The sequence below is a fragment of the Somniosus microcephalus genome, chromosome 12 (assembly GCF_052327205.1).
Source record: "Somniosus microcephalus isolate GS21.2 chromosome 12, FLI_Smic_1.0, whole genome shotgun sequence".
Taxonomy (NCBI): Eukaryota; Metazoa; Chordata; class Chondrichthyes; order Squaliformes; family Somniosidae; genus Somniosus; species Somniosus microcephalus.
The window spans coordinates 64,263,878-64,290,829 of record NC_140998.1 but is presented as its reverse complement, the minus strand read 5'-3'; the positions used below and the strand labels follow the sequence as shown (position 1 = coordinate 64,290,829).

Genomic DNA, 26,952 nt, shown 5'->3' with positions numbered 1-26,952 from the left:
AAGAACGGCCCTGGCAAAGGCAAAAGGCATGGTATGTCTCGTAAGCCCAAAAGCGAGTCAAATAGACTTCCTGAAGGAATCCAAAAGACCGATTCCACACGAAGTAGTTGTGGCACCAGCCACTGAACCCTCAGCGCCGCCGAGCTATAATGAGGTTTGGCCCGAAGGGGGGGTGGTAGAAGGGGAGGAAGCCGAGGTAGAACCGGAGGAGGAACAACCCCTGGTAGTGAAGCCGGAGCCGGCACCAATGTGTCCTACTCGGCACCAGAGGTACGGTTCCGTCGACGCAAATGGCGTTGACGGACCCCTCCAGAATCAGATCATGTTGCCCCATGATGCCCAACAACTTAGAGCGATGGTGAACCACCTTCCAAAACTCTCTGAGAAGGGAGATCCCTCAGTCCATTTCAGGGAGATAGAGCAGACAGCCGCCGTCAATGACTGTGACGGTCCGGAACAGGCTAAGATGTTGCTATTCTCCCTGGATAGTACAATCCTCCAGTGCCTCTCAGACGGGAGTAAGAGGGGGCAGAGAGGGTATGAGGGACTACGCAGCTAACTGGAGAGCCCTCACGGGTTTTCGCAGAAAGGCTGTGGCCAGTATATCAGCGCAGCTGTCCGGGCATGCCGGAACGGGCCGCAATGAACAACGTCCAGCGGGTTCATTGGCTCCGCTGCCTGGTTGCCAACAGCTCACCGCAGATACAGGCCCAAGCAAAATCTTGGTTTGACCCCCAAGGTCCCGGGATCATGGAGGAGACAGTGCTCTGACAGCTCACCATTGCATATAAGAATTGCAGGAGTCAGGAGACACCTACCTCTAAGGGAAAAGTGCATGAGGCAAAATCCGCAGCCCCAAGTAAAAAGGAGTGGCATCAGGAGGGGAATCGCCCTCCCCAAGCCAAGCTCAATTGCTACGGGTGTGGGAAGGATGGACATTGGCGCAGGGACTGTAAAAATCCATGGAGGATAATAAGGGAAGATCTCCCGCAGCCCAAGCCCAAGCCCAGACCGTCGCCCCAGCACGAATCCAGGTCCAAGCCACAGCCCCTGTCCCAGTAAAGGGAACCGGTGCAGCTATGGATCCCGCTGCGATAGTGTCAATTTTAGAGACAATGCGGTCTCTTATGATCTCGCAGGGGAGGGTAGCAGCCACCACCGGTCCTGTCATTCCCGCAGCCCCGACCGTTTCACCCCAATGACTAGAGCCAGTGCAGCCCGTTGACAAGGCTAGACGGGAACCGGTGCAAGACCCACCGGTCCCCACCACCTATGCAGTGAAGTTGCCCCGGCGCACTAAATGGTTTCACGTAAACCAGTGCAAACTATTTAAGCCGGGTGCAAAAGAGCCAACAACCGAAGCCAGGCCTGAGGGTAAAAATCCTCAGCCTGAGGTGTGCAAAGAGTCACAGACCACACAGGCTGGAAGCGCAGCCTGCTTGAGGGGAGGAGCTATCCCACCCACCTGGGAAGTTTCCCCATTGGCCTGGGACTCGGACGGGGAAGAGCCCGAACAGCTAGGCCCCGCCCTTGACACGATTCTGCAGGAGGTGGAGTCGGAGGACGGAGGTCCCGCCCTCGGCTCAAGCTTAGGGGAGGTAGAACTTGGGGGCGGAGATTCTCCACCTGTAGGGACAGGTAGGGAGGAGTCGTCCACCACAGACCCAAATCCCAAAGGGGCGGAGTCTGAGGGAAGGGAGCCGAAGCCGACAGTCGTGGACAGGCCACGGGCTGTGAGGGCTAAAGTCCCAACCAAAGGTCCACTCGCAAAGGGAGCCTCGCCCGAAGTACCCCCTCGCAGGTCGTCTGACCCGAGCACAGTTAGGGGGGAGCCCGAACAGCTGGGCCCCACCCTTGACATGATTCTGGGGGAGGTGGAGTCGGAGGACGGAGGTCCCGCCCTCGACTCAAGCGTAGGGGAGGTAGAACTTGGGGGCGGAGATTCTCCACCTGTAGGGATAGGTAGGGAGGAGTCGTCTGCCACAGACCCAAATCCCAAAGGGGCGGAGCCTGAGGGAAGGGAGCGGAAGCCGGCAGTCGTGGTGGAGCCATGGCTGTGAGGGCTAAAGTCCCAACCACAGGTCCACTCGCTAAGGGAGCCTCGCCCAAGGCACCCCCTCGCAGGTCGTCTCGAAAGCCTCAGCCAGTAAAGCTCTGGCCAGATTCCCCCTACTTCAGCCGACACCGACTTGGGAAATCCCTAGAAAGACGCAGTCCCCAATTGGCAGCGAAAGGCTGCAGGGGACTCAAGCCACAGGTCAGTGCGGCCCCGCCACAGGGAGTGGTGAGCTGCAGTCCGAACAGGGATTAGGTAGGCCGCCCGGGGACGGACGGCGCTGTACATAAGTTTAGTTAAGTTTAAGATTGGTTAAATATAAGGGCCTAGAAATTCAGTAAGGCCCCGCCAGCTTTGCGCCCAGGTACCGCCGAAAGAGGGCTTCTGCGCCAAAAGAGGAGGCTGCGCTGATATTCAGCGCAGCGGGAATGGCGGCGGTAGCCGGTAGCGCTGCGCCGGCACCGATGACGTCATCGGTGTGCGCAGTGCCCCGGTTCCGCCCCGATCCCCATATTTAGTTGCGGCCGCCTCTTCCGTGGCGGCCGCAAACAACGTTCAGAGACCGGGTCCGTAATGCAGCCTTAGTGGGGCGCTTTAAGGTGGAGGTGCGGCCGGCCGCTTTTTCGGCGGCCGCCTGCCCGCACCTCCTTCCCCGGCCTCCTCCACCACCACCCCCCCCCCCCCCCGGCATTGCCGGCTGGTTTCCGGGAGCCCGGCACTTCTCCGTTGTGCCGGGCTCTTTTGCCGGCACTCGCGATCGGGGCTCCGGCTGTTGCAGGCACCTCCCCCTTAAGAGAGGGAGGAAGGCCTGCAGTACCGCAGCCTGCCGCTCCGCTGCAGGTGGCGCTGCGGCAACTAGCGCGCCGATATTCAGTTGCAGCGCCCCAAGCGGGGGCGGCCACACCCTGGAACAGCGCCCGTCCTCGACTTGGGGCGCTGAAACTGAATATCGGATGGGCGCGAGTGGCTCCGCGCCCAGCGGTAAATTCTGGGCGCAAGCGAGCTGGCGGGGCTATAGCTAATTTCTAGCTCAAGGTGTGTACATTTTTAAGGTGATGGGTGTTATAAGGAATAGTTTTAGAATCTGCCCAGCATGTGTGTTTGTTTTGGATCGAGGTCGAAAGACCCGATCATGCCTTCACCTAGGCCAGAATCTCTCGGGAGCCTGGCTGTATCGTTTAATCTGTTGCAGGAATCAAAGGCACTATGGAAAGGATTCTCATCGTGTTCGCGGTGATCGGGTGTAGCTTGGCCTATCGGGGCTACACCAAGGACTCCATCGTATATGGATGTTCCGGGGACACAGCCCCCATCGCGACTGATGGGACAGGAGTACGGGACGTTGAAGAAACAGCTACCTATTTCCACGAAGGGAGGTGGCCAGGATGGCTGGGGTCGAACTCTACGGAATACTCCAGCCAGTCCGGATTTGCATACAGAGAGACTTCTCTAATGTGTCCCAGGGTGAGGATCATCGCGCCCAGAGTCAGCGTCACCGTCGGAAGGAAGATTTGTATGATATGCCATGGACACGTTCCTTTGGACAGATGGTGGTGGCTCCGGAAGCTGAGCAAGACCAGGAAGAACTCCACGGTCGAGTGGGCGCGACTGGGTAACAATACACATCGGACTATTACGGGGACTCATGGGGGATTGAGTGTCTGTTGGGACAAATGGTGGGAACCAGATGAGGGGATTTACATCTGTATGTGGGGTTCAGAACGCGTCTGCCCCACAGGTGTCTCCATCTTTTTCCAAAGACAGTGGCAGGATGCTGGTAAAGGGATGAAGTGGGACGTCAGCACACGGGCGTGCGGAGTCCCGTACTCTCAGATCCCGGTGAATGCCACTGAGCTCATCACCCGCCCCGCAAGCCCCTGCCCACGATTCCGGTAGCCAAAGCCCGCAAGGAAGGGTGCCCCACCACTACCAAGGGACCCGGGAATGGATTGGTATTTGTGCCCACAGGTCAGGTGCTGTACCAAGGGGTGCACTACGCGGTGGCCTCGGTGATTTTAAACCTCACCGAGGTGCGATTGCCAGAGTGGTGCCCGAAGGAAACGGAGCAATTGTACCAGGTCCTGTTAACAAACATGTTCAGACAATTTTATGAGTTCGACTTTGCCGATGTCGAAAGAGCCGGATTGTACACCGCACCACACGAGGTCTTGGGCAGGGTAGGGAGACAAAGAAGGGGTACAGTCAATGATATTTTTACCGCTTTTAACACAGGGACTTCCGTCATCAACACTCTGGATGACGTGGAGCTGCAGACCCAGATCAATGGTTTAAAAGCGCGGTTAAGAAAGATACTGACGGACGAGAATAAGGTAGTGGGTTCTGAGTTAAATGAGGACCAGGCCATGACACTACACTTAAAAGACATTATAGCTGAGCTGGAGAAACACGCTAAAACGGTAAATGCTCTCATCAGAGAGGATCGGAATGTGTCAGATCAGGCTGCGCAGAACGAAGCGTGCGTGCTGTACTGGGCGTGGTTACTGGGTGAGGGCTGCAGTAATCTGGAAGATTTAAAACAAGGTTTGGTCCCCTCCTGGATCGGCAATAAGCACCTCGCAGCCCTTCACCCTTTTGAGAACGTATTAAGTCCGTGCCAGCTCAGACTAGCTTCAGAGGCCTACCCAGTCCCAGTGGACTGTGGGCGGTCTAATCACACCATTATGGGAATAGTGGTAAGAATGCCGGTTATGGGAAAGACAACTAAACCTGCCCCGGTATACAGGGTGGAGAACATTGGAGTCATTCAAGGGGGTGCCACATTCGCTACACAGCGGTCCCACCTTACGTCATTCGATGGGAGCATGCAATGACGGGTACCGACCTCTCGGGGTGCCGGAGCCGGGGAGCACACATCATCCTGTGTCCCCAGCACTTGAATGCCTATTCGAAACCACAGTGCGGGTTCAGAACTGCTGGCGCGAAGCCTATAAATTGCACCATGGAGGCAATGGCACAAGGCCATGTGCCCCCGCAGGTGGCATATATAGGAGGTGGGACATACTGTGTCACCACTGCAGCACCCCACTACCAACATGGACAGCACGGCTGGTGTCCGGTCAGTGACAGCAGTTTCTGCTTCAAACCCAAGGCAGAAGTTCAAGTGGCCCAAGAGCGAATTGTCCCCATTCCTGAGCCGTCCACTGTTCACCTCACTGTAAAGGAAAATTTCACCAATCTGTAACGATTCATTGCACATTTTGGCTATATCATTCCCCCTCTCCCTGAACACCTCACCAAGATACTAAAAGCCGTTGCCGTTTCACAGAAACATTTTTACACGCTGGAGCAGAAGACATTAGAAATAGGGGCAGACATATTTGATATAGTGGCCCCCACAGTGGTGGGACCTGTTCACTAATATAGAAGTCCCTTTATGGATTAGGATAGCCTCCACATCCTCGTAGTATGTCAGATTTTTATTGTGATTTATTTACTTTTTGTACATTGTAAGAGGAACAGAGGAGAGTGGAGTGAGCATTATGTGCGGGTAGACGAGGAGACACCCGTTTGAATTTTTGCTGCTATGTATAGAGTTAGAGTTTCCCTCCCTCCTCTATTTTTGATAGTATTCATGTGTGATTTTGTGCGTATTTTCTTTCTTTATTATTTTTATTGAAGTTTATTATGTGTGTTGTTGTTAATAAAAATAATGGGGCAGTAATTCCTCCCCAAACGCGTGAGTACGGAAGGGGTACTCACGTGTCTGGCCGGAGGAAATGCCAGTTTTCAGCATGCATAGCGCATGCGCTGAAAACCGGCATTTCCTCTCCTCTAACCCAAGAGGTGAAGAGGCTAGCGCGTGCGCTGTAGGGGGCAGCGCGTGCGTCTTGGATTTCCTCTGTTTTGGGGGATTTGCACATGTGTAAAGGCCTCCGGTCTTTACGCTTGTAAAAAGCACACGTAAGTATTTATTTTTTACAGGTAAGTGGTGTTTTAGTGCAATTTAGAAATTTTTTTCCCACAGGTTTATTATTTTAAAGAATCTGCAATAAGGTAAGTTTAGTTTTAGACTCTTTTTATTAAAATTCAAAAAAAAAAATTATTGTTTAAATTTAATTTAATGATTGGGATGTTTTTAAAAATTTTATTTAAAGTTTAAGTAGTGTTTTGGGGTGCAGTACTTTTCATGAGTTTGACAGTTCTTACTCTCAAACTTATGAATGAAGTTTCCCCTCCCCTGATTGGCTGAACAGTGCTCACCTGATCCCAGCCGGCACATCGCACTAACTACGCCGCTGGGTCAGGTTAGCACAGCGTACCGACATCAGAACCGGGCCACTGACAGGAAATCCACTGCGGGCCAGGTTTCAGATGTCGGCGCGCCGGGTAAGTGCACATTGGGGGCTTGCACGCGCGGCAAGCCCCCGACACCAAGTTCTGGGCCAATATGTATGAACCAGGTGGTGTAGGGGTATTAGGCCCCCTCCACGCCTGGAAATGTGTGTGTCAGATTTTAATTCCAATGTATTGCCATCTATAGATGCTTAATGTACACTGTGGGTTTTTGTGAAATGGGAAATGCATGTGTCGTGGGGTCATAGATAGGTAAATACAGGGGATGGTTTGATTATGGAAAGTCAGAAAATTTTGCTCACCCAGAATTATGATACTTCAAGCAAGTTATAGTATCATCAGGGGGGGACTGTAGAATTCGCAAAATTGAATATTGTCCTATAAGGGTCTATTGGCAGAAAAGGCCTTAATTTTTAAAGACTGTTTTAAAAAGAAGCCCAGAAAAAGGGACACACAAAATGGCCGTCAGACCCCGTGACCAGCTTTTGGGACACTTTAAAATGGTTCCTGCAGTCCTCAGACAGCTTTTGTGGATTCAGCCCACAGTAGGTTCTGGAAGGCAGTTTCAGGGAAAACGAAACCAGACAGAGCCCCATACATATAGATTGGATGCAGATCCGATCAGATCAGCCTGTAGATAAAGGCCATCTAAATGTTTACCCAGACAAAGGGTAACAGATTCAAGTTCGAAGAGGGACATTAAAGACAATACAGGGTCGTTCCAGACCAGAGATGGCAGTTACCGGCCATCCCGAAGATACTATAAAAACAAAGACTACCCCGCTGTGCTACAAGCCCGCCAAAAGTTAAACAAAGACTAACCTTGATTTGGCAGCAGATAAGGGCCTCTTTGAGAAGTATAACTGGAGGCCTGGGGTAGCCATCGGTAGCTTTTGGAGCTTGGTGGAGCGCTTTGGCAGCTTTTGCAGTTTTTTGGGAGCTTTTTGCAGTGTTTGCAGCTTTCGGTACGCTTCTTAGCCTTGGGAAGGCTTGACATCGGAGAAGGTGGTTCAAAGAAGAAGAAGACGAGACCCGGGGTAGTCATCGGGAGATCATCGACAAAAACCCCGGGCCGTTGACGAGAAGAAGAGAGGACGTAACGCCCTACAGCATCGTGTGTAGGAGTACGGAGAAAAACGAGCTGCGGGCGAAATGATGGTCAGTGCGTCTTGCTGAAGAGAAGGAGCCATCAGCTTGAGCAGCCCGCTGCTCCTACAGCCCAACGACCAGGTGGAGGCAGGACGCCTGAGAGGATCAAAACGCAGACTTCAAAACCTCTATGTTTCTAACTGGGATTGGTGAGCATGTTTCTGGCCCCTCATAATCTAATCTAACTAGGCTTAGGGGGTGGGCATTTTGGGCACAATTTAACAATGAGTTGTTGTCCCTCGATGTTCCGTGTGTTTCCCTATTTCAGGATGAACCTTGTAAAACATAATGGCCTAGAAATTCAGTTGGGCGCGCCAGCCGTTAGCGTCTTAGGAGGAGTAGATCTCGAGCGCTAGGCGCTTAGCGCCCGGGGGCAGCGCGATCTGCGCCTCGCCCCAACTTCAGTACACATTTAGCGCCAGCGCAAAGTCTTAGCGCGCGCCCTGCTGCGCGCGCAGATCATGACGTCATTTACTAGTGCAACGCCCTTTGTGCGCCCCGAACCGGAACTTCACTTGCGCCGCCCCATTGTGCGCCGGGCGGCCCGAACGACTGTGAAGTGGAACGGTACACAGCCGAGGCGGGCCGCGGGGAGCGCTAATTAAAGGGCACTTACCCTGCACTATAAAGGGCAGCCATTTTGCAGCATTCACTCTTGTGCAATGGTTTTTTGGAGAGAGACCAAGGAGGAGAGCTTACTGGTTTGGACCAACACTAGGACAGGTATTTTTGGCTCAGGCCAGAGCTTAGCAATTATCTTTGCCTTCATTGAGAGCTCATTGTTTCCCAGCATATAATGGGGGCTGCATTGGGTGCCAACGCTGACTTTCAGCCTTATGCCAGAAGGGCTTACAGACGCCGTGAGAGAGTGGCAGCCCTGGCTAGACGCAGAGGGGGCAACAGGCGTCGCCAACTGAGGCCTTACCCACCCAGGGTATACCGCCAGCAGTCCTCCTATCTGACCATGTCTGCCGCGATGTGTGTAAGGAGGCTGCGATTCAGAAGGGAGGTGGTTGCAGACATCTGCCAGCTGCTTCAGAGAGATCTGCAGCCACAGCTGATGCGCAGGACGTCTCTGTCGGTGGCAGTGAAGGTGACGGTGGCTCTCAACTTCTATGCCACCGGCTCCTTCCAATCCGCTGCTGGGGACATCACTAACATCTCCCAGTTCGCCGTGCATTGCTGCATCCACCAGGTGACCGAAGCCCTTTTCACAAGGACACATCAATTCATCTCCTTCCCCATGACCCTGGACAAGCAGCAGCAGCGTGCAGTGGGATTTGCAAGAATAGCGGGCTTCCCCATGGTGCAGGGCGCCATTGACTGCACGCATGTGGCTTTGCGGGCACCTCTGGAGCATGCCGAGGATTACCGCAACCGGAAGGGCTACCATTCCCTCAACGTACAGCTGGTGTGTGACCACAGGCAGCGCATCCTAGCTGTCAATGCCCGCTTTCCAGGCAGCAGCCACGATGCCTTTATCCTGCGACAGACAACTGTGGCTGACATGTTCCAGGCACAGCCTCCCCCAAGAGGATGGCTTATCGGGGACAAAGGCTATCCTTTGTGTACCTGGCTCATGACCCCGCTCCGCGCGCCCACGACCCCTGCTGAAGAGGCATACAACGAGAGCCATCAAGCGACTAGGAACATCATAGAACAAACAATCGGCGTCCTCAAGCAACGGTTCCGCTGTCTCGATCGCTCCGGGGGAGCCCTCCAGTATTCGCAGGACCGAGTCTCCCAATTCGTCGTCGTTTGCTGCATGCTGCACAACCTGGCTATCTGCAGGACTCAGGCACAGCCACCTCACGTTGGACACCCACCTCAGGAGGAGGAGCAGGAGGAGCATGAGGAGGAGGAGGACGAGGAGTACCAGCCCAGGAGGGAGGCACAAGGTCCAAGGGCCGCCCGTCAGCAGCTTATTGAACGTCACTTCTCGGCCCCCGGTCAGGGAATGGCTTGTGCCAATGAAAGAACATGATTGCAGCCGCTCCGCAAGCCCTCAGGCGGTTAAGGCAACAAACACTTCAAAGATCAAACATGGACAATGTTAATAAATAAAATGCTTTATTGTACAAACTCAGGGCCCTTCCCACATGAAAACCAAAAACAGACGAAACCCCCAAAAAACACTCAAACACATTACTCGCTCCCACAACCTGGAGAGGATTAACAAAACAGTGCAACTAAAATGGCCGTCATCCTCGGACTTCGTAAAATACAAACATCACATCCTCGGCCTTCAAAAAACAAACATCCAATTCTCGGCCTCAAAAAACAAACATCCAAATCTCGGCCTCAAAAAACAAACACAACTGGCCACACATTCGACTTTTTGGCCCGCTAGGTCGATGCCTTGGCCATCTTTGTGTGGCCCCTGCCCGCCCTGCTGCTCCTCCTCAAAGTAAGGCCATTGGCTGCTGCAAGGCTGGGGGCAGGCTCCAGAGGGGCACATGTCGTGACGGCAGATGCCCTTGGGGGTCGGCCTAGTCGAGGTCTGGCCGTCGAGCGGGCGGCTGTTGAATGCTGCAGCTGTGGCTGGCCAGCATCAGTCGCTGCAGCAGCTCCTGGCAGCTCCACTGGGGGAGTGGCAGTGGCGGCTGGAGGAATGGGGGCAAGCTGGCGGATGGCAGGCGCTCGCTGGTCGCCTGAGACACTGGCACTCGCCCGGGCCAGCACTGCAGCATGCGCACCAATCTGCCGAGGGACAGACCGCTGTGCTGCTGCAGCGCGCCGGGTGCCCTGGCGATGCCTGGCTGACACAGCGAGTGTGGCAGCAGTGAGTGCCCGTGTTGACCTGTTCAGTGACCTCATCAGAGCACCCAGTGACTGCACGGCACCACTGATCAGCTGCCCACTCGCTGCCTGAGCTGCCCCGAATGCCGCACAACTCGCTGCCTGATCTGCCCCGAATGCCGCCCGACTCGCTGCCTGCTCTGCCCCGAATTCCACCAAACTGATGGCCTGTGAGGCCCCGATGTCGGTGACACTCCGAGAGAGGGACTCGATGGCCTCAGACAACCGTGCCACTACCCCCATGAGCTCCGTGTGCCGGCGCTCCGAGTCCGCGGACAAGTCCTCGAGGCGTTCCATCTCCTCGGCGAAGACCATCTCCGGACTGGAGGCCGGACTCTCCCTCTGGGGAGAAGGCCGCCGAGCTGTCCGACCCTTCCTGCGTTGCTGGAGGCCGCTGGGCCCAGCAATTGGACTCCCCTCCGACCCTTCCCCCCTCTGGGGAGAAGGCCACCGAGCTGGCATGCCCCTCCCGCATTTCTGCAGGCCGCAGGTCCCATGAGCTCCCCTCCCCTCCGACGCTTCCGCGACGCTCCCCTCCAGGGAAGACGTGTCCCCTACATTGGCATGGGTTGCCACGGCTGAGGGTTCCCCTGATGGGCCGCCTTCCTCTTGCTCCTCCTCCTCTTCCTCCTCTGAGGGGCTGTCACTGGCAAGTTCAGGGACCTCCTCCTCACCATCTGAAACCAGGAAGGCGCAAGAGTAGCTTTAGAGTGAGGAGAGGGTGTCAGCGAGGGATGCATGAGTGGTGGCATTCAGCGCATTGGTCGGACAGTGGCAAAGGATGTAGATCTGATGCGCAAGTGGGACGAGAGAGGTCCAAACATGGATGTCCTTACCATTGGTGCCCAGAACAGGGTTGGCATCTCCATATGCAACGGGGCCAATCACCCGGGCACCCATGATGCGCTCCACGCGATGTTGAAGCTCGGTGAGCAGCTGGATCTGGGGTCGGCCTCCCCCAGTCGCAGTCCGGCTCTTCCGATTATTAGCCAGCTTGGCCTGCAAGAGAAAGGACGGCCTCTAAGTACAGTGTGTCGCCCTGATCTTGTGTGCACTGCCTCCCATGGTGGAAGAGCCTGGGCAGTGATTCGCCCTGATCTTGTGTGCACTGCCTCCCATGGTGGAATAGCTTGGCCAGTGTGTTAAGTGCAGAATGTGCAATTGATGTTCATGCCTGTTCCATAGCTGCTGGATGAGGGCTGGCCATTAGGGCTTTCAGCTCCCTTTGCCCATAATGTGAGGTGCACATGCAAGGATGAGGAGGTCACTGGAAAGGGTACTCACCCTGACAATCCGCGTGAGGTCATTAAACTTTTTGCGGCATTGGACACCGGTCCTGGGGACCTCGCTGTTGGCTGACACCTTGCTGGCGACATGCCTCCAGGCTCTCCGGTAGGCGCGGAGCGGCGCCTTCCTGCCATTGTCCAGGTACAAAATATGGCGCCTCTTCTCCACACCACCAACCAGCACACTCAGATCACGCTCTGAGAAGCGCTGCGCTCGTTCACGGGCCCTCTGCATGGCTTCAGGCGCTATTTGGGTCCAGCAGCAGTGTTCAGGCCTAGCTGGAGGGCTCCACTATCCAGGGCGTGGCAGCAGACAAAGTCGATCCTTCCCCCTTAAGAGCTGGCTGGCGCCAGGGTGTCTGCTGTCAATCACGAGATGGCCGCACCTGCGCTGCGCCCGGCCTGGGCGCTCTCGCTCAGCACCTCCGGCTTAGCGCCTAAAGAGAGGCGTCCAGCACCAGTTTTAGCGCTCGAGCAAACTCTTAGGGCAAAGCTAATGAATATCGCAGAAGTGGCCTCGATTTGGCGGCGGGCGCAAACCTTAGCGGCCGCCCGACTTTAACGCCCCAAAAGTGGCTACAATGAATTTCTAGGCCAATATGCCTGTAGATATGTTGGTTAATACTTTATGATTTGTTTTTCCCTCCCATGTACCTTATTGGCTTATATTTAATTTTTCCTCCATGCAATAAAATTTCATTTTGTCTCATTAAACTTTGGTCTATAGAGTATTCTCTGCATTGTAGTTCCTGCCTCAAAGTCCAGTGTATAGAACCTAAGGGGTGAGTGGGTCGAACCACTCGGTGTATTACTGTGTAAGAGAGAGAGGCCTCTAGAGCGAGAGACCTCGGTGATCGAAAACCCCTTACAAAGATGCTGGGTGATGGGGTTTTTTCTGCATTTTTAATTAAATTTTACTGCATTTGCTCCATGCACAAGTTGATTTTGGTGGGTTACCTGCCATTTTTCATTCTTCCTGACAATACTTTCTTTTAACACTCTTGGTTGCTGCTGCCAATTTAATCACAAAATACATCGTGCAAGGATGGGAATTCCTTTGCCGTTCCAAATGAAGTGCATGATTTAGATGAGTAAGAGCAGTTTAACATGTCTGAGTATGTGTGGATGACTCTGTAAACTCAGGCCGAGGGGTAATAACGGATATGTCTTAGATGTCATTGCACATGCATTGTTGACCCCCTAGCCATGATCTTATTGAATGACGGAGCAGGCTCAAGGGGCCCTATGGCCTATTCCTGCTCCTACTTCTTATGTTCTTATGAAACCTTCCAAGTTACTACACAGAACATCTGCCCTATCAGCCATTCCGCTATGTACATGACTTTCAAACAAGTGACAAATGCCACATTTGCAAGATGCAACACCACCATCACTTTCACTGTGGAAAGGAGGCATCAGCTCGACTGGGCAAAGAATTGAAGAACTTTGGCTTTCATTCTCTTTCAACCCACATCCTGCACAAAGTCTTTCTCTCCCATTATCCCTTTCTCACTAGCCTACACTGGCTTCCTATCCACGAGTGCATTAAATTTAAAATCCTTGTCCTCGTCTATAAATACTCCATGGCTTTACCTCACTTTATCTCTGTAATCTCCTTTAGACTGACATCTCCTTACTCTGGCATTCTGTGAAGTCCCCTCTCCTTTCACCTCACCACTGGTGACAGCCTTCAGCTGCCTTCGTCCTTTGTTTTGGAAGTCCCTCCCTCAACCTCTCTCCCTCTCCACCTTTAAAACAAAACTTCTTAAAAACTTCTCAAAACCTGTCTCTACAACCAAGCTTTCAGTCACCTGTTCTAATCGCTGTCTTCCTGGCTCCGCCTCCACCTTTCTTGCATCTGTTTGTAAAGCACTTTGAGATGCTTCTTTATGTTAAAAGTGCTTTATACATGCAAATGGTTGTTTTAAATGTTTTCAGCAACCCATTCCAGCGGCGAAGTGGCCCTCGCAATATTGAGGCCCCAGCCTCATTTAAATTTGGTGGACGAGTGGTGCGACGCCAGACAGGTGACCCGATGCAGCTCACTGGATTGAGGCTTCAATATCGGGCCGGGGTGACCGCCAGCAAGGTAAGTTGTGGGGGGGGGGGGGGGGGAAGGTGGGGGAGGGGTGGGGTGGGGGGGGGCGGCTGTGATAGCGGTCATGGAGGGTGGGAATCCTGGGGCAGCAGCAGCCTAGAGTATTTTTATGGGCCTCTTTGGTTCCATCGCCCATGGAACTGGTGGGAATATGCACGGCACAGGCTCCAACCTGTTCCACCCTAAAATGGCAATCGTGGTCCTACTTACATCATAGGAGCACGGTTTGCATATTAAAAGAGGAAGCTAGATAAACACATGAGGGAGAAAGGAATAGAAGGATATGCTGATAGGGTTAGATGAAGAGGGGTGGAAGGAGAATCATGTGGAACATAAACAGCAGCATGGACCAGTAGCACCGAATGGCCTGTTTCTGTGCTGTACAATCTTTGTAATTCTATGAAATTCTAGAACACCAGACTCAAAGGAATGGAATGTTTTGGGAAGGTGTCGTAGGGTTGAAAGAAGTGACAGAGACAAGGAAAGGCAATGCCATGGAACTACTTAAACACAAAAATTAGAATTTTAAATTTAAGTGTTTGTGGGACTGAGAGCCAATGTAGGTCACCGAAGACAGGGGTGAGTGGGACTTGGTGTGGGATAGGATGTGGGCAGCAATGTTTTTGATGAGCTCATGTTTACAAATGTTGAAGGATGGGTAACGGCCAGAAGAACATTGGAGTAATTGAGTGTGGAGATGACAAAAGCATGGATGAGGGTTTCAGTAGCAGATGAGCAGAGCTTGGCACAGAGGTGGGCGATGTTACAGAGCTGGGAGTAAGCAGTCTTTGTGGTGGACAAGATATGGGGCAGAAGTTTACTTGGGGTAAAACAGGATGTGAAGGTTACAAACAATCTGATTCACTGACGACACCCAGCTCAACCTCACCACCACTTCTCTCGACCCCTCCACGGTCTCTAAATTGTCAGACTCCAGTACTGGATGAGCAGAAATCTTCCCTGGATTCAGGAAAGGTCCCGGCAGATTGGAAAACTGCTAATGTAACTCCCTTATTTAAAAAGGGAGGCAGACAAAAGGCTGGAAACTATAGACCAGTTAGCCTAACATCTGTGGTTGGTCCATTATTAAGGAAGCAGTAACAGGACATTTGGATAAGCATAATTTAATCAGACAGAGTCAGCATGGTTTTATGAAGGGGAAATCATGCTTGACAAATTTGCTCGAATTCTTTGAGGATATAACATACAGGGTGGATAAAGGGGAACCAGTGGATGTAGTGTATTTGGACTTCCAAAAGGCATTTGACAAGGTTCCACACAAAAGATTACTGATCAAGGTAAAAAATCACGGGATTGGGGGTAATATACTGGCATGGGTGGAAGATTGGCTATCTAACAGAAAACAAAGAGTTGGGATAAATGGTTCGTTCTCGGGCTGGCAATCAGTAACTAGTGGTGTTCCGCAGGGGTCGGGACCCCAACTCTTTACAATCTATATTAACGATTTGGAGGAAGGGACCGAGTGCAACGTATCCAAGTTTGCTGACGATACAAAGATAGGAGGGAAAGCAGTGAGTGAGGAGGACATAAAAAACCTGCAAAAAGACATAGGCAGGCTGGGTGAGTGGGCAAAAATTTGGCAGATGGAATATAATGTTGGAAAGTGTGAGGTTATGCACTTTGGCAGAAAAAATCAAAGAGCAAGTTATTATCTAAATGGAGAGAAACTGCAAAGTGTTACAGTACAAAGGGATCTGGGGGTCCTGGTGCATGAAACACAGAAGGTTAGTATGCAGGTACAGCAGGTGATCAGGAAGGCCAATGGAATCTTGGCTTTTATTGCAAGGGGGATGGAGTATAAAAGCAGGAAAGTCTTGCTGCAGTTATGCAGGGTACTGGTGAGGCCACACCTGGAATACTGCGTACAGTTTTGGTTTCCATATTTAAGAAAAGTTATACTTGCTCTCGAGGCAGTTCAGAGAAGGTTCACTCAGTTGATTCCGAAGATGAGGGGTTTGACTTATGAGGAAAAGTTGAGTAGGTTGGGCCTCTACTCATTGGAATTCAGAAGTATGAGAGGCGATCTTATCGAAACATATAAGATTGTGAGGGGGCTTGATCGGGTGGATGCGGTGAGGATGTTTCCACTGATGGGTGAGACTAGAACTAGGGGGCATAATCTTAGAATAAGGGGCTGCCCTTTCAAAACTGAGATGAGGAGAAACTTCTTCACTCAGAGGGTAGTAAATCTATGGAATTTGCTACCTCAGAGAGTTGTGGAAGCTGCGACATTAAATAAATTTAAAACAGAGATAGACAGTTTCCTAGCTGATAAGGGAATAAGGGGTTACGGGGAGAGGGCAGGGAAGTGGACGTGAGTCTAAGTTCGGATCAGCCATGATCCTATTGAATGGCAGAGCAGGCCCGAGGGGCCGTATGGCCTACTCCTGCTCCTACTTCTTATGTTCTTATGTTCTTATGTTCTCCAATTAAATATTGGGAAGACCAAAACCATTGTCTTCGGTCCCCGCCACAAACTCCATTCCCTAGCCACCGACTCCATCCCTCTCCCTAGCATCTGTCTGAGCTGAACCAGACTGTTTGCAACCTTGGTGTCATATTTGACCCTGAAATGAGCTTCCAACCACATATCCGTCGCATAACTAAGACCGCCTATTTCCACCTCTGTAACATCACCCGTCTCCGCCCTTACCTCAGCTCATCCGCTGCTGAATCCCTCATCCATGCCTTTGTTACCTCTAGACTTGACTATTCCAATGCAATCTTGGCTGGCCTCCCACATTCTACCCTATATAAACTTGAGGTCATCCAAAACTCGGCTGCCCGTGTCCTAACTCACACCAAGTCCCGTTCACCCATCACCCCTGTACTTGTTGACCTACATTGGCTCCTGGTTAAGCAATGCGTCTATTTAAAAATTCTCATCCTTGTTTTCAAATCCCTCCATGGCCTCCCCCCTCCCTATCTCTGTAATCTCCTGCAGCCCCACAACCCCCCAAGATACCTGCAATCCTCTAATTCTGCCCTCTTGAGCATCCCTGATTATAATCGCTCAACCATTGGTGGCCATGCCTTCTGTTGCCTAGGCCCTAAGCTCTGGAATTCCCTCCCTAAACCTCTCCGCCTCTCTATCTCTGTTTCCTCCTTTAAGACGCTCCTTAAAACCTACCTCTTTGACCAAGCTTTTGGTCATCTGCCCTAATTTCTCCTTATGTGGCTCGGTGTCAAATTTTTGTCTTATAATATTCCTGTGAACGCCTTGGGACGTTTTACTACTAAATAAATACAAGTTGTTGTTGTTGATTCAGTCTGAGGCAGCGGTGAGGGAAGGAGAATGGAATCAATGGTAAGGCTTCAGAGCCTGTGGTGGTGGCCAAAGACAAGCTTTGGTCTTCCCAATGTCCAGCGAAGGACATTGTGGCGCATCCAGCAAGCAGATGTCAGACATGCATTCCGACAGCAAGAATGATTTCCTGCAGCCAATCTGCACTGTGTAAAGCAGAAGGGGATAGGATGTGGGCGATCGCAATAATTATCAATTTGTTCCTCCTAAAGTCTTCAAAATAAGGTAAAGCATGGGCTTTGGAACTTTTTTGAGATAGATTTTGATAGGAAAACTATTTTCTAAGGTTTATTCATTTATAAATAGAGAGATGAATAAAGAGAAACAAAGATATAGACAGAGAAGAACAGAGACAAAGTGGGTGAGATAGAGACACACACACACGATAGATAGAAATGTACCAATCAAAAGTGGGGGCATAAGCTTCCAATGAGAACCTACTCAAGGCATATTAAGCAATGAAAAATGAATAGTTAGAAAAATCTAAGAATAATAGCTAGTTTGGAGCCAACGCGTCTACGTTTCACCTCTTATTATTATGTTAAGGTGTGATATCATCATCATCTATCTATATATATGTAAACGGATACTTCTGTCTGTCTGTCTATCTGTCTGTCTATCTGTCTGTCTGTCCTCACGTGTGCGTCTGTCCGGCTATGCGCTCGAAAGTTATAGAGCGTACCTACGCGTGCGTTACGTTGAAAGAAAGCTTACCATTCCGAAACGGTCGTAAGCATATTGACGTTTCGGCCGAATAAAAATCGCGCCCGCGGTATCCGAAAAACGTTCAACATTCCGCTCATTAGCATCTCATTATCCGCTCATTAGCGATAGAGTGACCTCGAGGTCGACCAATCGTACGCCGGGTTCCTGGCGCGTGCGGCCGGGCCCTCCTACGGTCGAGTGACGGGACAATTGACCAATCCTACGTTTTGGTGACCTGACGGTCGACCAATCGGTGCGTGTGTGAGCGGGTCTTATTGTTCTGAACCGAGGTGAGTCGCCGCCATCTTGATTCCAAACTTTTCCTTTCTTTTTCCCGCTTTCTGCGTCTTTAAGAAAAACGTTGCTTTTAAAACACATATTGTTTTTTAAAAATGTTAATTACTTTCTAAATCTTTTATCTAATCTCATTAATTTTCCTACCTTTCCCCATTTTTCCAGGTAGGCCTCGAAGCCTCGGCCTCTCCTCCGCACCCACGCCCGAGCTAGGCACCTCCCGGCCCCAGTCAACAAGCGGCCCCCGATCGCCGCCATCTTTGTGAAGGCTGGAGGGGCGGGCCTCAGCCGAACGCCGCTACCGCCGCCATCTTAGTAAAGGCTGGTGCGGCGGTGGCGGCACGGAGCTCCGCGGAGCAGGTGCGCGGCGGCGTCTAACTCGCCCACCCCCCCCAGTCTGTCTCTCTCTCTCTCTCTCTTCCCCGCGCCTCCTGAATGGCCGCTTTCGGAGACTTCAACTCCGTGACAGGTGAGGAGGGTCTTTGTTCACGGCGGGTGGGTTCCTCCGGTGCTGATCCCTGGCGGTGTGGGGCCGGAGCCCGGCTCTTACCTTGCCCCGGAGAGCGGGCGGACGGCGGGGCCTGGAGTAGCAAATCGGGCACCACGGCAGAAGAAAAACTGAGAGCGACAGAGGGGAACAGACGTCAGAGAGACAGAGAAATAGGGAGGGAGGAGAGGGAGAGGGGCAGGGAGGGAGAGGGGCAGGGAGGGAGAGGGGCAGGGAGGGAGAGGGAAGAGAGAGAGGGTGGGGGGTGTATCGATTTGTATTGTGGGTTCAATGACGACACATTCATGAAAGAGAATGACTTTATCTAAAGTTTGTTCAACTCAGTTAACAGCATTACAGGAGACACCATCTTAGAGATCCATCTAAAACAAAACTAAAACTAAACTGCTTGTCTCTCACATGCCCTCTGCTGGTCAGGCATAAATAATCAATCAGGCAAATATGCTGGTAAGGCATAAATAATCAAACAGGCAAATACCATCACTATTTGCTGATATCATTACATCTCCCTTTCTTAAAACAAAAGTATTTTACTTTTATCTAACAACATGTTTTCTTTGTGTTCCTCTGTCATAGTAGTACTTTTGCTTTTCTTTCTGTTGTTCTTTGAACTTCCTCACTTTCTCCCCCTCTTTTGTTTTCAGGAGGTTCTCCGGGATGGGTAGGTTTGACCTTAGCCGACGTCCCATAAGGAGTTGGGCTGGTGACATACCACACTCGAGCGGCGTTGTGCGGTATACAAGCATGCTCTGGTAGAAGTCAGTTCCACTGTCTTTTGCCTTGTACATCAGTCTTTTCACTGTCTGGACCGATTTTTCCACTAGTCCATTGGACTGTGGAAAGTGAGGACTTGACGTTGTGTGGACAAAGTCCCACTCTTTGGCAAAGTGTCGGAAACTTGCATTGTAAAACTGGGGTCCGTTGTCTGTGAAGACCTCGCTTGCCACGCCATGTCTGGAGAATATGGCTTTCATACATGTTATCACAGCATCTGCAGTGGTGGTGTACAGTCTACAAACCTCTGGATACAGGGAGTAATAGTCTGTGACTACAAGATAGTCCTTCCCTTGACATACGAATAGGTCAGCGCCTACCTTCTGGTAAGGTCTGTCTGGCGCTGGGTGTGGCTTTAGTGGTTCTACCGGATTGCTTGCTCGATATTTCAGGCATATTGTGCAGTTTGACACTTCATTTGTCGCATCTTGGTTGATTCGTGGCTAGTGCATCACCTCTCGTGCTCTTTTCTTACACTTTTCGATTCCCAGATGTCCTCCATGGATCCTTTTTAGCATCTCTTTTCTCAGACTCTTTGGGATAACTATTTTACTTCCTTTGTAGATGATGTCTTCGACCACTGATAGTTCCGCCCTGCAGTTCCAGTACTCTGCCATGTCAGGTGAGCAGTCTTGCTTCATGTTGGGCCATTCATCCAAGATGCTTTTCCTCAGTCGTCTCATTGTTTCATCTTTGTTTGTCTCAGTCTTTATGAGCTCCATTTTTGCATCTGCTATGGGCAGTGCACTTGTGATCATGTCCACGTAGGCGTTCACTTTTTCATCCATTTTGGTGTTTGCGGGCTCTCTTGGGTCAACAGCTCTGGACAACGTGTCTGCTGTATACATCAGCTTACCCGGTGTGTACGCAACATTCAGTGTATAGCGTTGCAGCCTGATCATCATTCTTTGTATTCTAAGCGGACAGCTATTTAGTGGCTTTTGGAACAATGCAATCAAGGGCTTATGGCCAGTCTCTACACTGATTGCTTGTCCTGACACAAACTGGTGAAATCTTTCACAGGCGTATGTGATGCTGAGCAGCTCCTTTTCTATTTGAGCATATCGCGTCTCCGCGTCTGTCATTGAGCGCGATGCATATGCAATAGGTTGCCAGTAGTCATATTTTTGCAGAAGAACGGCACCGAGCCCACTCTGTGATGCATCTGATGATATCTTGATGGGTCTCGCTGGGTCATAAAACCTCAGAACTGGTTCCTCTGTGAGCAGTTTCTTTAGATCGCTCCATGACTTCTCATGCTCATGATTCCATTCCCATTCTATGTTCTTTTCAGTTAGTCTTCTCAGTGGCGCCACCTTTTCTGAGAGGTTGGCTATGAATTTACCCATGTAGTTGATCATTCCATTAAACCTCTGCACGTCCTTTTTGCATTGTGGCTTTGGCATATTCTCAATGGCGGACACCTTTCTGGGATCTGGTCTGATGCCCTCATTGCTAAGGATATCTCCCACGAATGTCAGTTCTGTCACCCCGAGCTGGCATTTCTCTCTATTCAGCTTCAGGTTTGTTTTCCTTGTTGCTTCCGGCACTTTTTCCAGTCTCTCATCATGCTCAGTTCTCATGGTTCCCCATACTATGTGTGAGGGTGCCAGTCAGTTCTGTTGGTAACCTCTAGATGGCACCTTCACTTGTTTGTTCCTCCTCTTTTGAGAAACCATAAATTAGACAAATAAAACTGTAAATAAACCATTAAAACTTCAAATAAACCTTAAAAATCAAATTAAAATTTGGTTTTCTAGCCCAATAATGCACTCCAGTCCCCGCGGTGCCCACCGGTCACGGAAGTGATCAAGCGCGCCGACGGACACCGCGTGCTCCATCTCTAGGGCCACCCGGGCGCGAACATGGCCACGGAAGAGAGGGAGGCAATCCAGCCGGACGACCCCCTCGACCGCCCGCTGCCTGGACCTATTAATGGCGTTCTTAGCCAGGCCCAGGAGCAGACCCACGAGGAGGTCCTCCAACCTGCCCGCTCCCCTCCGCACCGGGTGACCGTAGATCAAGAGCGTGGGACTGAAGTGCAACCAAAACTTGAGGAGCAGCCCCTTCAAATAATGGAAGAGGGGTTGCAACCTCTCACATTCAACGTAGATATGGAACACGGACTCCTCCAGACCGCAGAACAAACAGGCGGCCTGGGAGTCCGTAAACCTACTTAAGAGCCTATTGCACGGGACTGCCCTGTGCAACACCCTCCAGGCCAAGTCCCCAATAGAACAAGGGAGGACTCCCATGTAGAGAGCCCGCCATTGGGGACCTCCGCCTCCGTTGGAAGGTAAAACGGCACGCCACGGCATGTCCGGACGGCAGGCGAAGATGGCAAAGTGGAAGGTGTGCAGGAGCAGCCCGTACAGGAAACCCCTCCGTGCGGAATGAAAAGGCACGGAGGATATTTCCTCGAGACGGCTCAAGTTGTGAGGCGCCGGTTCCCGAGGGGGGGTTCGGGGCTGGGCGCCGACAAGGAATTCCGTCCGAACGGGGGAAAGCTCAGACGGGATCGCCCCACACGCTTGAGCCGCCTCGATACACCTAGTGGTGCCGGGGCACACTTTCGCCTTTATCGACTCGATGGCATCGGCCGCGAACTGGACGTTGACCCAAGCCATGCGCCTCGCCAACTCCTCCGGCGCCATCCAGCCCGCTCCTCTGCCATCGAGCAGGTCCCCGACTCGAGTCACCTTGCCAGACACAGCTCTGCGCTCCGCCAGCCACCCGAACCTGCGGACGTGGAGGTGCGGATTCCTGAACAGTGGCTCCCGAAGGACAGCCACCATTCCTGTCGGGGGAGAGCTGCGCCTGGAAGCGACCTGGTTCCAAACCCATAGCAGTTCCTGGTAGAAGACAGGCAGCTCTCGCAGGCTGGCGTGCCACCCACTTTCACAAACAGGAGCTGCGTGTCATAATTAAGGCCGCGCAGCTGGCGGAAAAAATACGTCGCCAGCGCACACCATCTTGGAGGATTCTCAACGTACAGGTATCTCTGCAGCGTCGGAAGATGGAAAGTTGCAGCCTGGGTGCGAAGGCACACCAGCGCCTGACCGCCCTCCCTAAGCGGGAGACTCAGAACCGCGGCAGAGACCCAGTGCATCCTGTTGTTCCAGAAGAAGTCGACGAGCTTCTTCTGTATCTTGGCGACAAACGCAGGGGGAGGGATCAGAGTAACCAACCGGTACCACAACATGGCGGCCACCAGTTGGTTTATGACCAACACCTGACCCCTGTAGGACAACACTCGGAGCAATCCTGTCCAGCGTCCTAAGCGAGCGGTGACTTTGGCCTCCAACTCGTGCCAGTTCGCCGGCCAGGCGTCCTCGGCCGGGCTGAGGTAGACTCCCAAGTAGAGGAGGTGCGTAGTGCTCCAGGCGAAGGGCCTGAACTCGGCCGGCAGGGAGTCCACCCGCCACTGACCCACCAGGAGTCCAGAACATTTCCCCCCCGTTGATCCTGGCGGAGGATGCGTCCGAGTAAATCTGCTGGCATTCCCGCATCCTCCGCAAGTCAACGGGATCCGTGACCGTGAGGAGCACGTCATCGGCGTAAGCCAAGAGGACCACCTCCACGCCCAGCCCTTGCAGAGCCAGTCCCGCCAACCTCTTCCGCAAGAGGCGCAGGAAAGGCTCTACGCAAGCGGCATATAACTGGCCGGACATGGGGCATCCCTGACGCACCCCCCTCCCGAAGCGAAGGGGCGCCGTCAAGGACCCGTTAACTTTAATCAGACACTCCGCGGCAGCGTACAGAAGTCGGATCCGGGCGACAAAATGCGTCCCGAACCCGAATGCGCGCAGAGTCCCGAAAAGATACTCGTGATCCACCCTGTCGAACGCCTTCTCCTGATCCAGGGAAAGGGAGGCGACCGACAGACCAGCCCTCTGGGAATGGTGGACCAGGTCCCGGACCAGATGGATGTTATCATAGATAGACCGGCCCGGGATCGTGTAGGACTGGTCGGGGTGGATCATGTGGGCCAGCACGGCGCCAAGGCGAGCAGACATGGCCCTGACAAAAATTTTGTAATCCGTGCTGAGGGAGACCGGGCGCCAGTTCTTAAGGAGGCGGAGATCGCCCCTCTTAGGCAGCAGGACAATCACCGCCCTGTGCCAAGAGAGGGGCATCTCCCCGGTCGCCAAACATTCCCCCAGGACCCGCGCGTAGTCGCCCCCCAGGACGTCCCAGAACACCCTGTGGAACTCCACGGTCAGCCCGTCCAGCCCCGGGGACTTCCCCCTATAGAGCTGGCGGAGGGCGCCGGTCAGCTCCTCCAAACTCAGAGGAGCATCCAATTTTTCGGCGCCCTCCAGGCCGACCTTCGGCAGGTCCTCCCACAAAACTCTGCGCGCCTCCTCGCTGGACGGATCCGGAGAGAACAGAGCCCCGTAATAGGTGTGGGTCTCCACGCGGATTCCCTCCGGATCCGAGACCAGAGATCCGTCGTCGGCCAGCAGCTCCAAGAGCTGCTTACGGACCCCCCGTCTTTTTTCCAGCGAGTAGAAGAAGGGGGAGCCACGGTCCAGGTCCCGCAGGAACTGGATCCGCGACCTCACGTACGCGCCTCGGGACCCGACGAGCTGCAGGTCCTTCAGCACGCCCTTCTTCTCTTCGTACACCAACCGCAGGGCCAGGTCCTCGACGACTTGACCGAGACGGGACTCCAGGTCGAGCACCTCCTTCTCCAACCGCCCGACCCGGGCCTCCCGCCTCTTGGTCGACCCCCTCGCGTACTCCTGACAGAAGAGACGGACGTGAGCCTTGCTCACGTCCCACCATAGCCTCAAGGAGGGGAAGCCCCCCTGCTTCCATCTCCAGCCGGCCCAGAACCGACTAAACGAATCCCGGAACCATGCGTCCTCCAGCAGCAGGTTGTTAAAGTGCCAGTACGCGGACCCCTCCCGCGCGCGCAGCGGAACGAGCTCCGCCCACACCAGGTGGTGGTCCGTGCACGGCACCGGCTGCATGGAAGCCGCTGGAATGCAGGAGACGTATGCCCGGGAAATGTAGAGGCGGTCGATTCTGGACGCTCCTCTCCCAGACCTCACGCAAGTGAAGGCGCTGGTGTCGGGATGGAGATTTCGCCAGACGTCCACCAAGTCGAGGGACCCGACCAGGTCCCTCAACTTCTCCATCGCCGCCAGGCTTCGCAGGCTACCCGTGCGGTCCCTTGCCTCGAGGGTGCAATTAAAATCCCCCCCGAGGATGACGCACTCGCCCGCGTCGATGGAGCCCAGAAGAGTGGACACTTCTTCAAAGAAGCGCACTTGCTGCGCACCGGCCTGAGGGGCGTACACGTTCACTAGATGGAGTGGCACGCCCCCCAGGCGAACAGTGACCTGGAGCAAGCGGCCCGGCACGAGCTCCTTGACCCCCAAGATCTCCGGCTGAAAATGCGGGGCCAGCAAGATAGCCACCCCACTGGAAACACTGGAGAGGTGACTCATGCTGACCCCTCCTTGCCACTCCAGGAGCCACGTGGCCTTGTCTCCCGGAACGGTGTGGGTTTCTTGCAGGAAGCACACCGCATACTTCCCGTCCCGAAGGACCGAAAAGTTATTAAATCTGCGGCTAGCTTCCCTGCTGCCGTTGATGTTGAGGCTGGCTATGGTTATCTTCATTTCAGAAGCATAAACCAACCCCTACTTATGACTAACGGGGGAAGGGAGGGCGGCCGCTAGTCGACCGCCACTCCCTTAGCAGCCCAGTGAGGAAGGACCGGAGCTGACGCAGCCCGAGCAGGCTCACCCCCGCGCCCGCGTCCATGGCTTTGACAGCGGCGCGGGCCGACCCGACGAGCAGCGCCAGGTCCGGCCATCTATCAAGGGCCACCCGAATCCTGCGACGACCCTGGCACGTGGCCACAAAGTCCCGGAGTTCCTCGATGGGAATGAGGGGGGTCCCGGCGAGGGACGGGAGGTGATCCACCGCCTCATCGGCGATGGAATCCCAGTCGTCCTCCGCCCCCACCACCGAGTCCCCGTCCTCCTCCGGGGGGTCGCCACCGGCGGCCGACCCATCCGTCACGCAGAGCGCAGCGAACGGCTTGGCCGCAACGGCCGGCCCCGCCTCCGCCCGGATCCCACCCCCAGGATCGGTGGCGGAGGATTCCTCCCTGGGCTCCTGCAGGGGCGGCGGGCCAGAAGACGGCGGCGGTTCGGAGCCCCCCTCTGCCCCGGGCGCCGGAACGACCGGAGAGATCGGAGAGTAGCTAAAACCAAACTCCTCCAAGTCGCCCGGCGCCGGAGACACAGACAGAGGGCCCTCCTCTTCCGCGCCACCGGCCTCCGACCCAGCAGATGGGGTAATTCCGGTAAAACCCTCGACGAGGTCGAGCAGCACCTGGGAAACGTCCGGGTCGCTTTGGGCGAGCTCATTTTCCAAGGACTCGTCCGACCCGGACCCCTGGCCGCTCAACCCGTCGAGGGGTAACGGCACTGACAGGGGATCGACTTCGGCCGCGGGTTGTTCCGCGACCCCCCCCACGGGCAGGGTCTCGTCCCCATCCCCGGGACGCACGAGCTGGGCAGACACCTCTGCCTCGGCCTCCCTAGGGACAGGCGACCCCTGCCGTTCGCCCATGATGGTGACAGCGGTGGGGTGGGGCGCAGTACCCGCGGCGGGCGACGACTCCCCCTGACCGGAGGGACCTTCCTCCTCCCGGTCCTCCTCCTCATCTAGGGGGTCGCGCCTTCTTTTTAAAGTGGAGGGGCAGAGGGAGACCTCCATTTCTGCAGGGGCCTCCCCTGCTCCCTCCGGTGGAGCAGGTTCATCGGGTCCCCCGGGACCGAGCCCGGCCGCAGGTCTTAACTCTCCCGCCCCAGCGGTCGCGGCCACATGCTCGGGCACGAAGTCCCCCCCACTGCCGCACTCCGCGATCAATGCGGCAACGCTCTCGGGCGTCAGGGGCTCTATATCATGGGGCACGCCCTCCACGGGGGGACCTGCCCTACGGTGTTTACTTTTCCCCCGCGCCTTCTTCCCGACCGGACGCACTTCCTCCCCCCCGCCGGAGGCCTGGATGGCATTGACCTCCGACGACGACCGCACCCCGATAGTATTTGTTTGGGGGGGGGCACGGCTAGACCCAGGGGAGGAGCGGCGGCGGCGCCAGCTTCGGCCACGCCAGACGACCTGGCGGCCTTGGAGGCGGGGCAGTTTTTTCGCACATGCCCCACCTCCTTGCAGGCGTGGCACCGCACGCCGTCCGTCGTCCAGAAGACGCAGCGAAGGGTCCCCTCGTGGAGGACCGAAAAAGCCCAGTCAGTCTCCCCCTCCCGCGCCAGCTGAACAAAGGCCTGGCGCCGGAAGGAGAAGACATGTCGAAGGCTGGCTTCCCGGAATCCGAGCGGGATCGGCGTGATCCCCGACCTCACCTCCCCAAGTTGGAGCAAGTGGGGGAGGAGGAGCTCACCCGAGATGTAGGGCGGGACGTTCGACAACACGACCCTCTGCGCGGTGGCCTCTAGTGGGTCCACCGGCAGGAAGGCCCCGCCCACGGTGAGCCCCTCGGCGATGGCCAGGGCCACCGCCCGCTCGGACTCCAGGAAGAACACAGCCTTCCCATACATTTTCGAGGCGGCGAGTATGGCCAGAGGGCCGACAACCCCGGCCATAGCCTTTACGCACGCCTCG

General features: G+C 54.0%; 1 protein-coding gene across 1 annotated transcript in view; it reads left to right on the top strand.

The window, feature by feature from the left end:
- Positions 1-13,519: 13,519 nt before the first annotated feature.
- dlk1 (delta like non-canonical Notch ligand 1) overlaps positions 13,520-26,952 on the top strand; it is a 116,978-nt gene continuing 103,545 nt past the window's right edge. The window contains exon 1 of the mRNA XM_086004181.1: positions 13,520-13,693. Coding sequence (XP_085860307.1) covers positions 13,520-13,693 — 174 coding nt within the window. The remainder of the gene's footprint in view (positions 13,694-26,952) is intronic.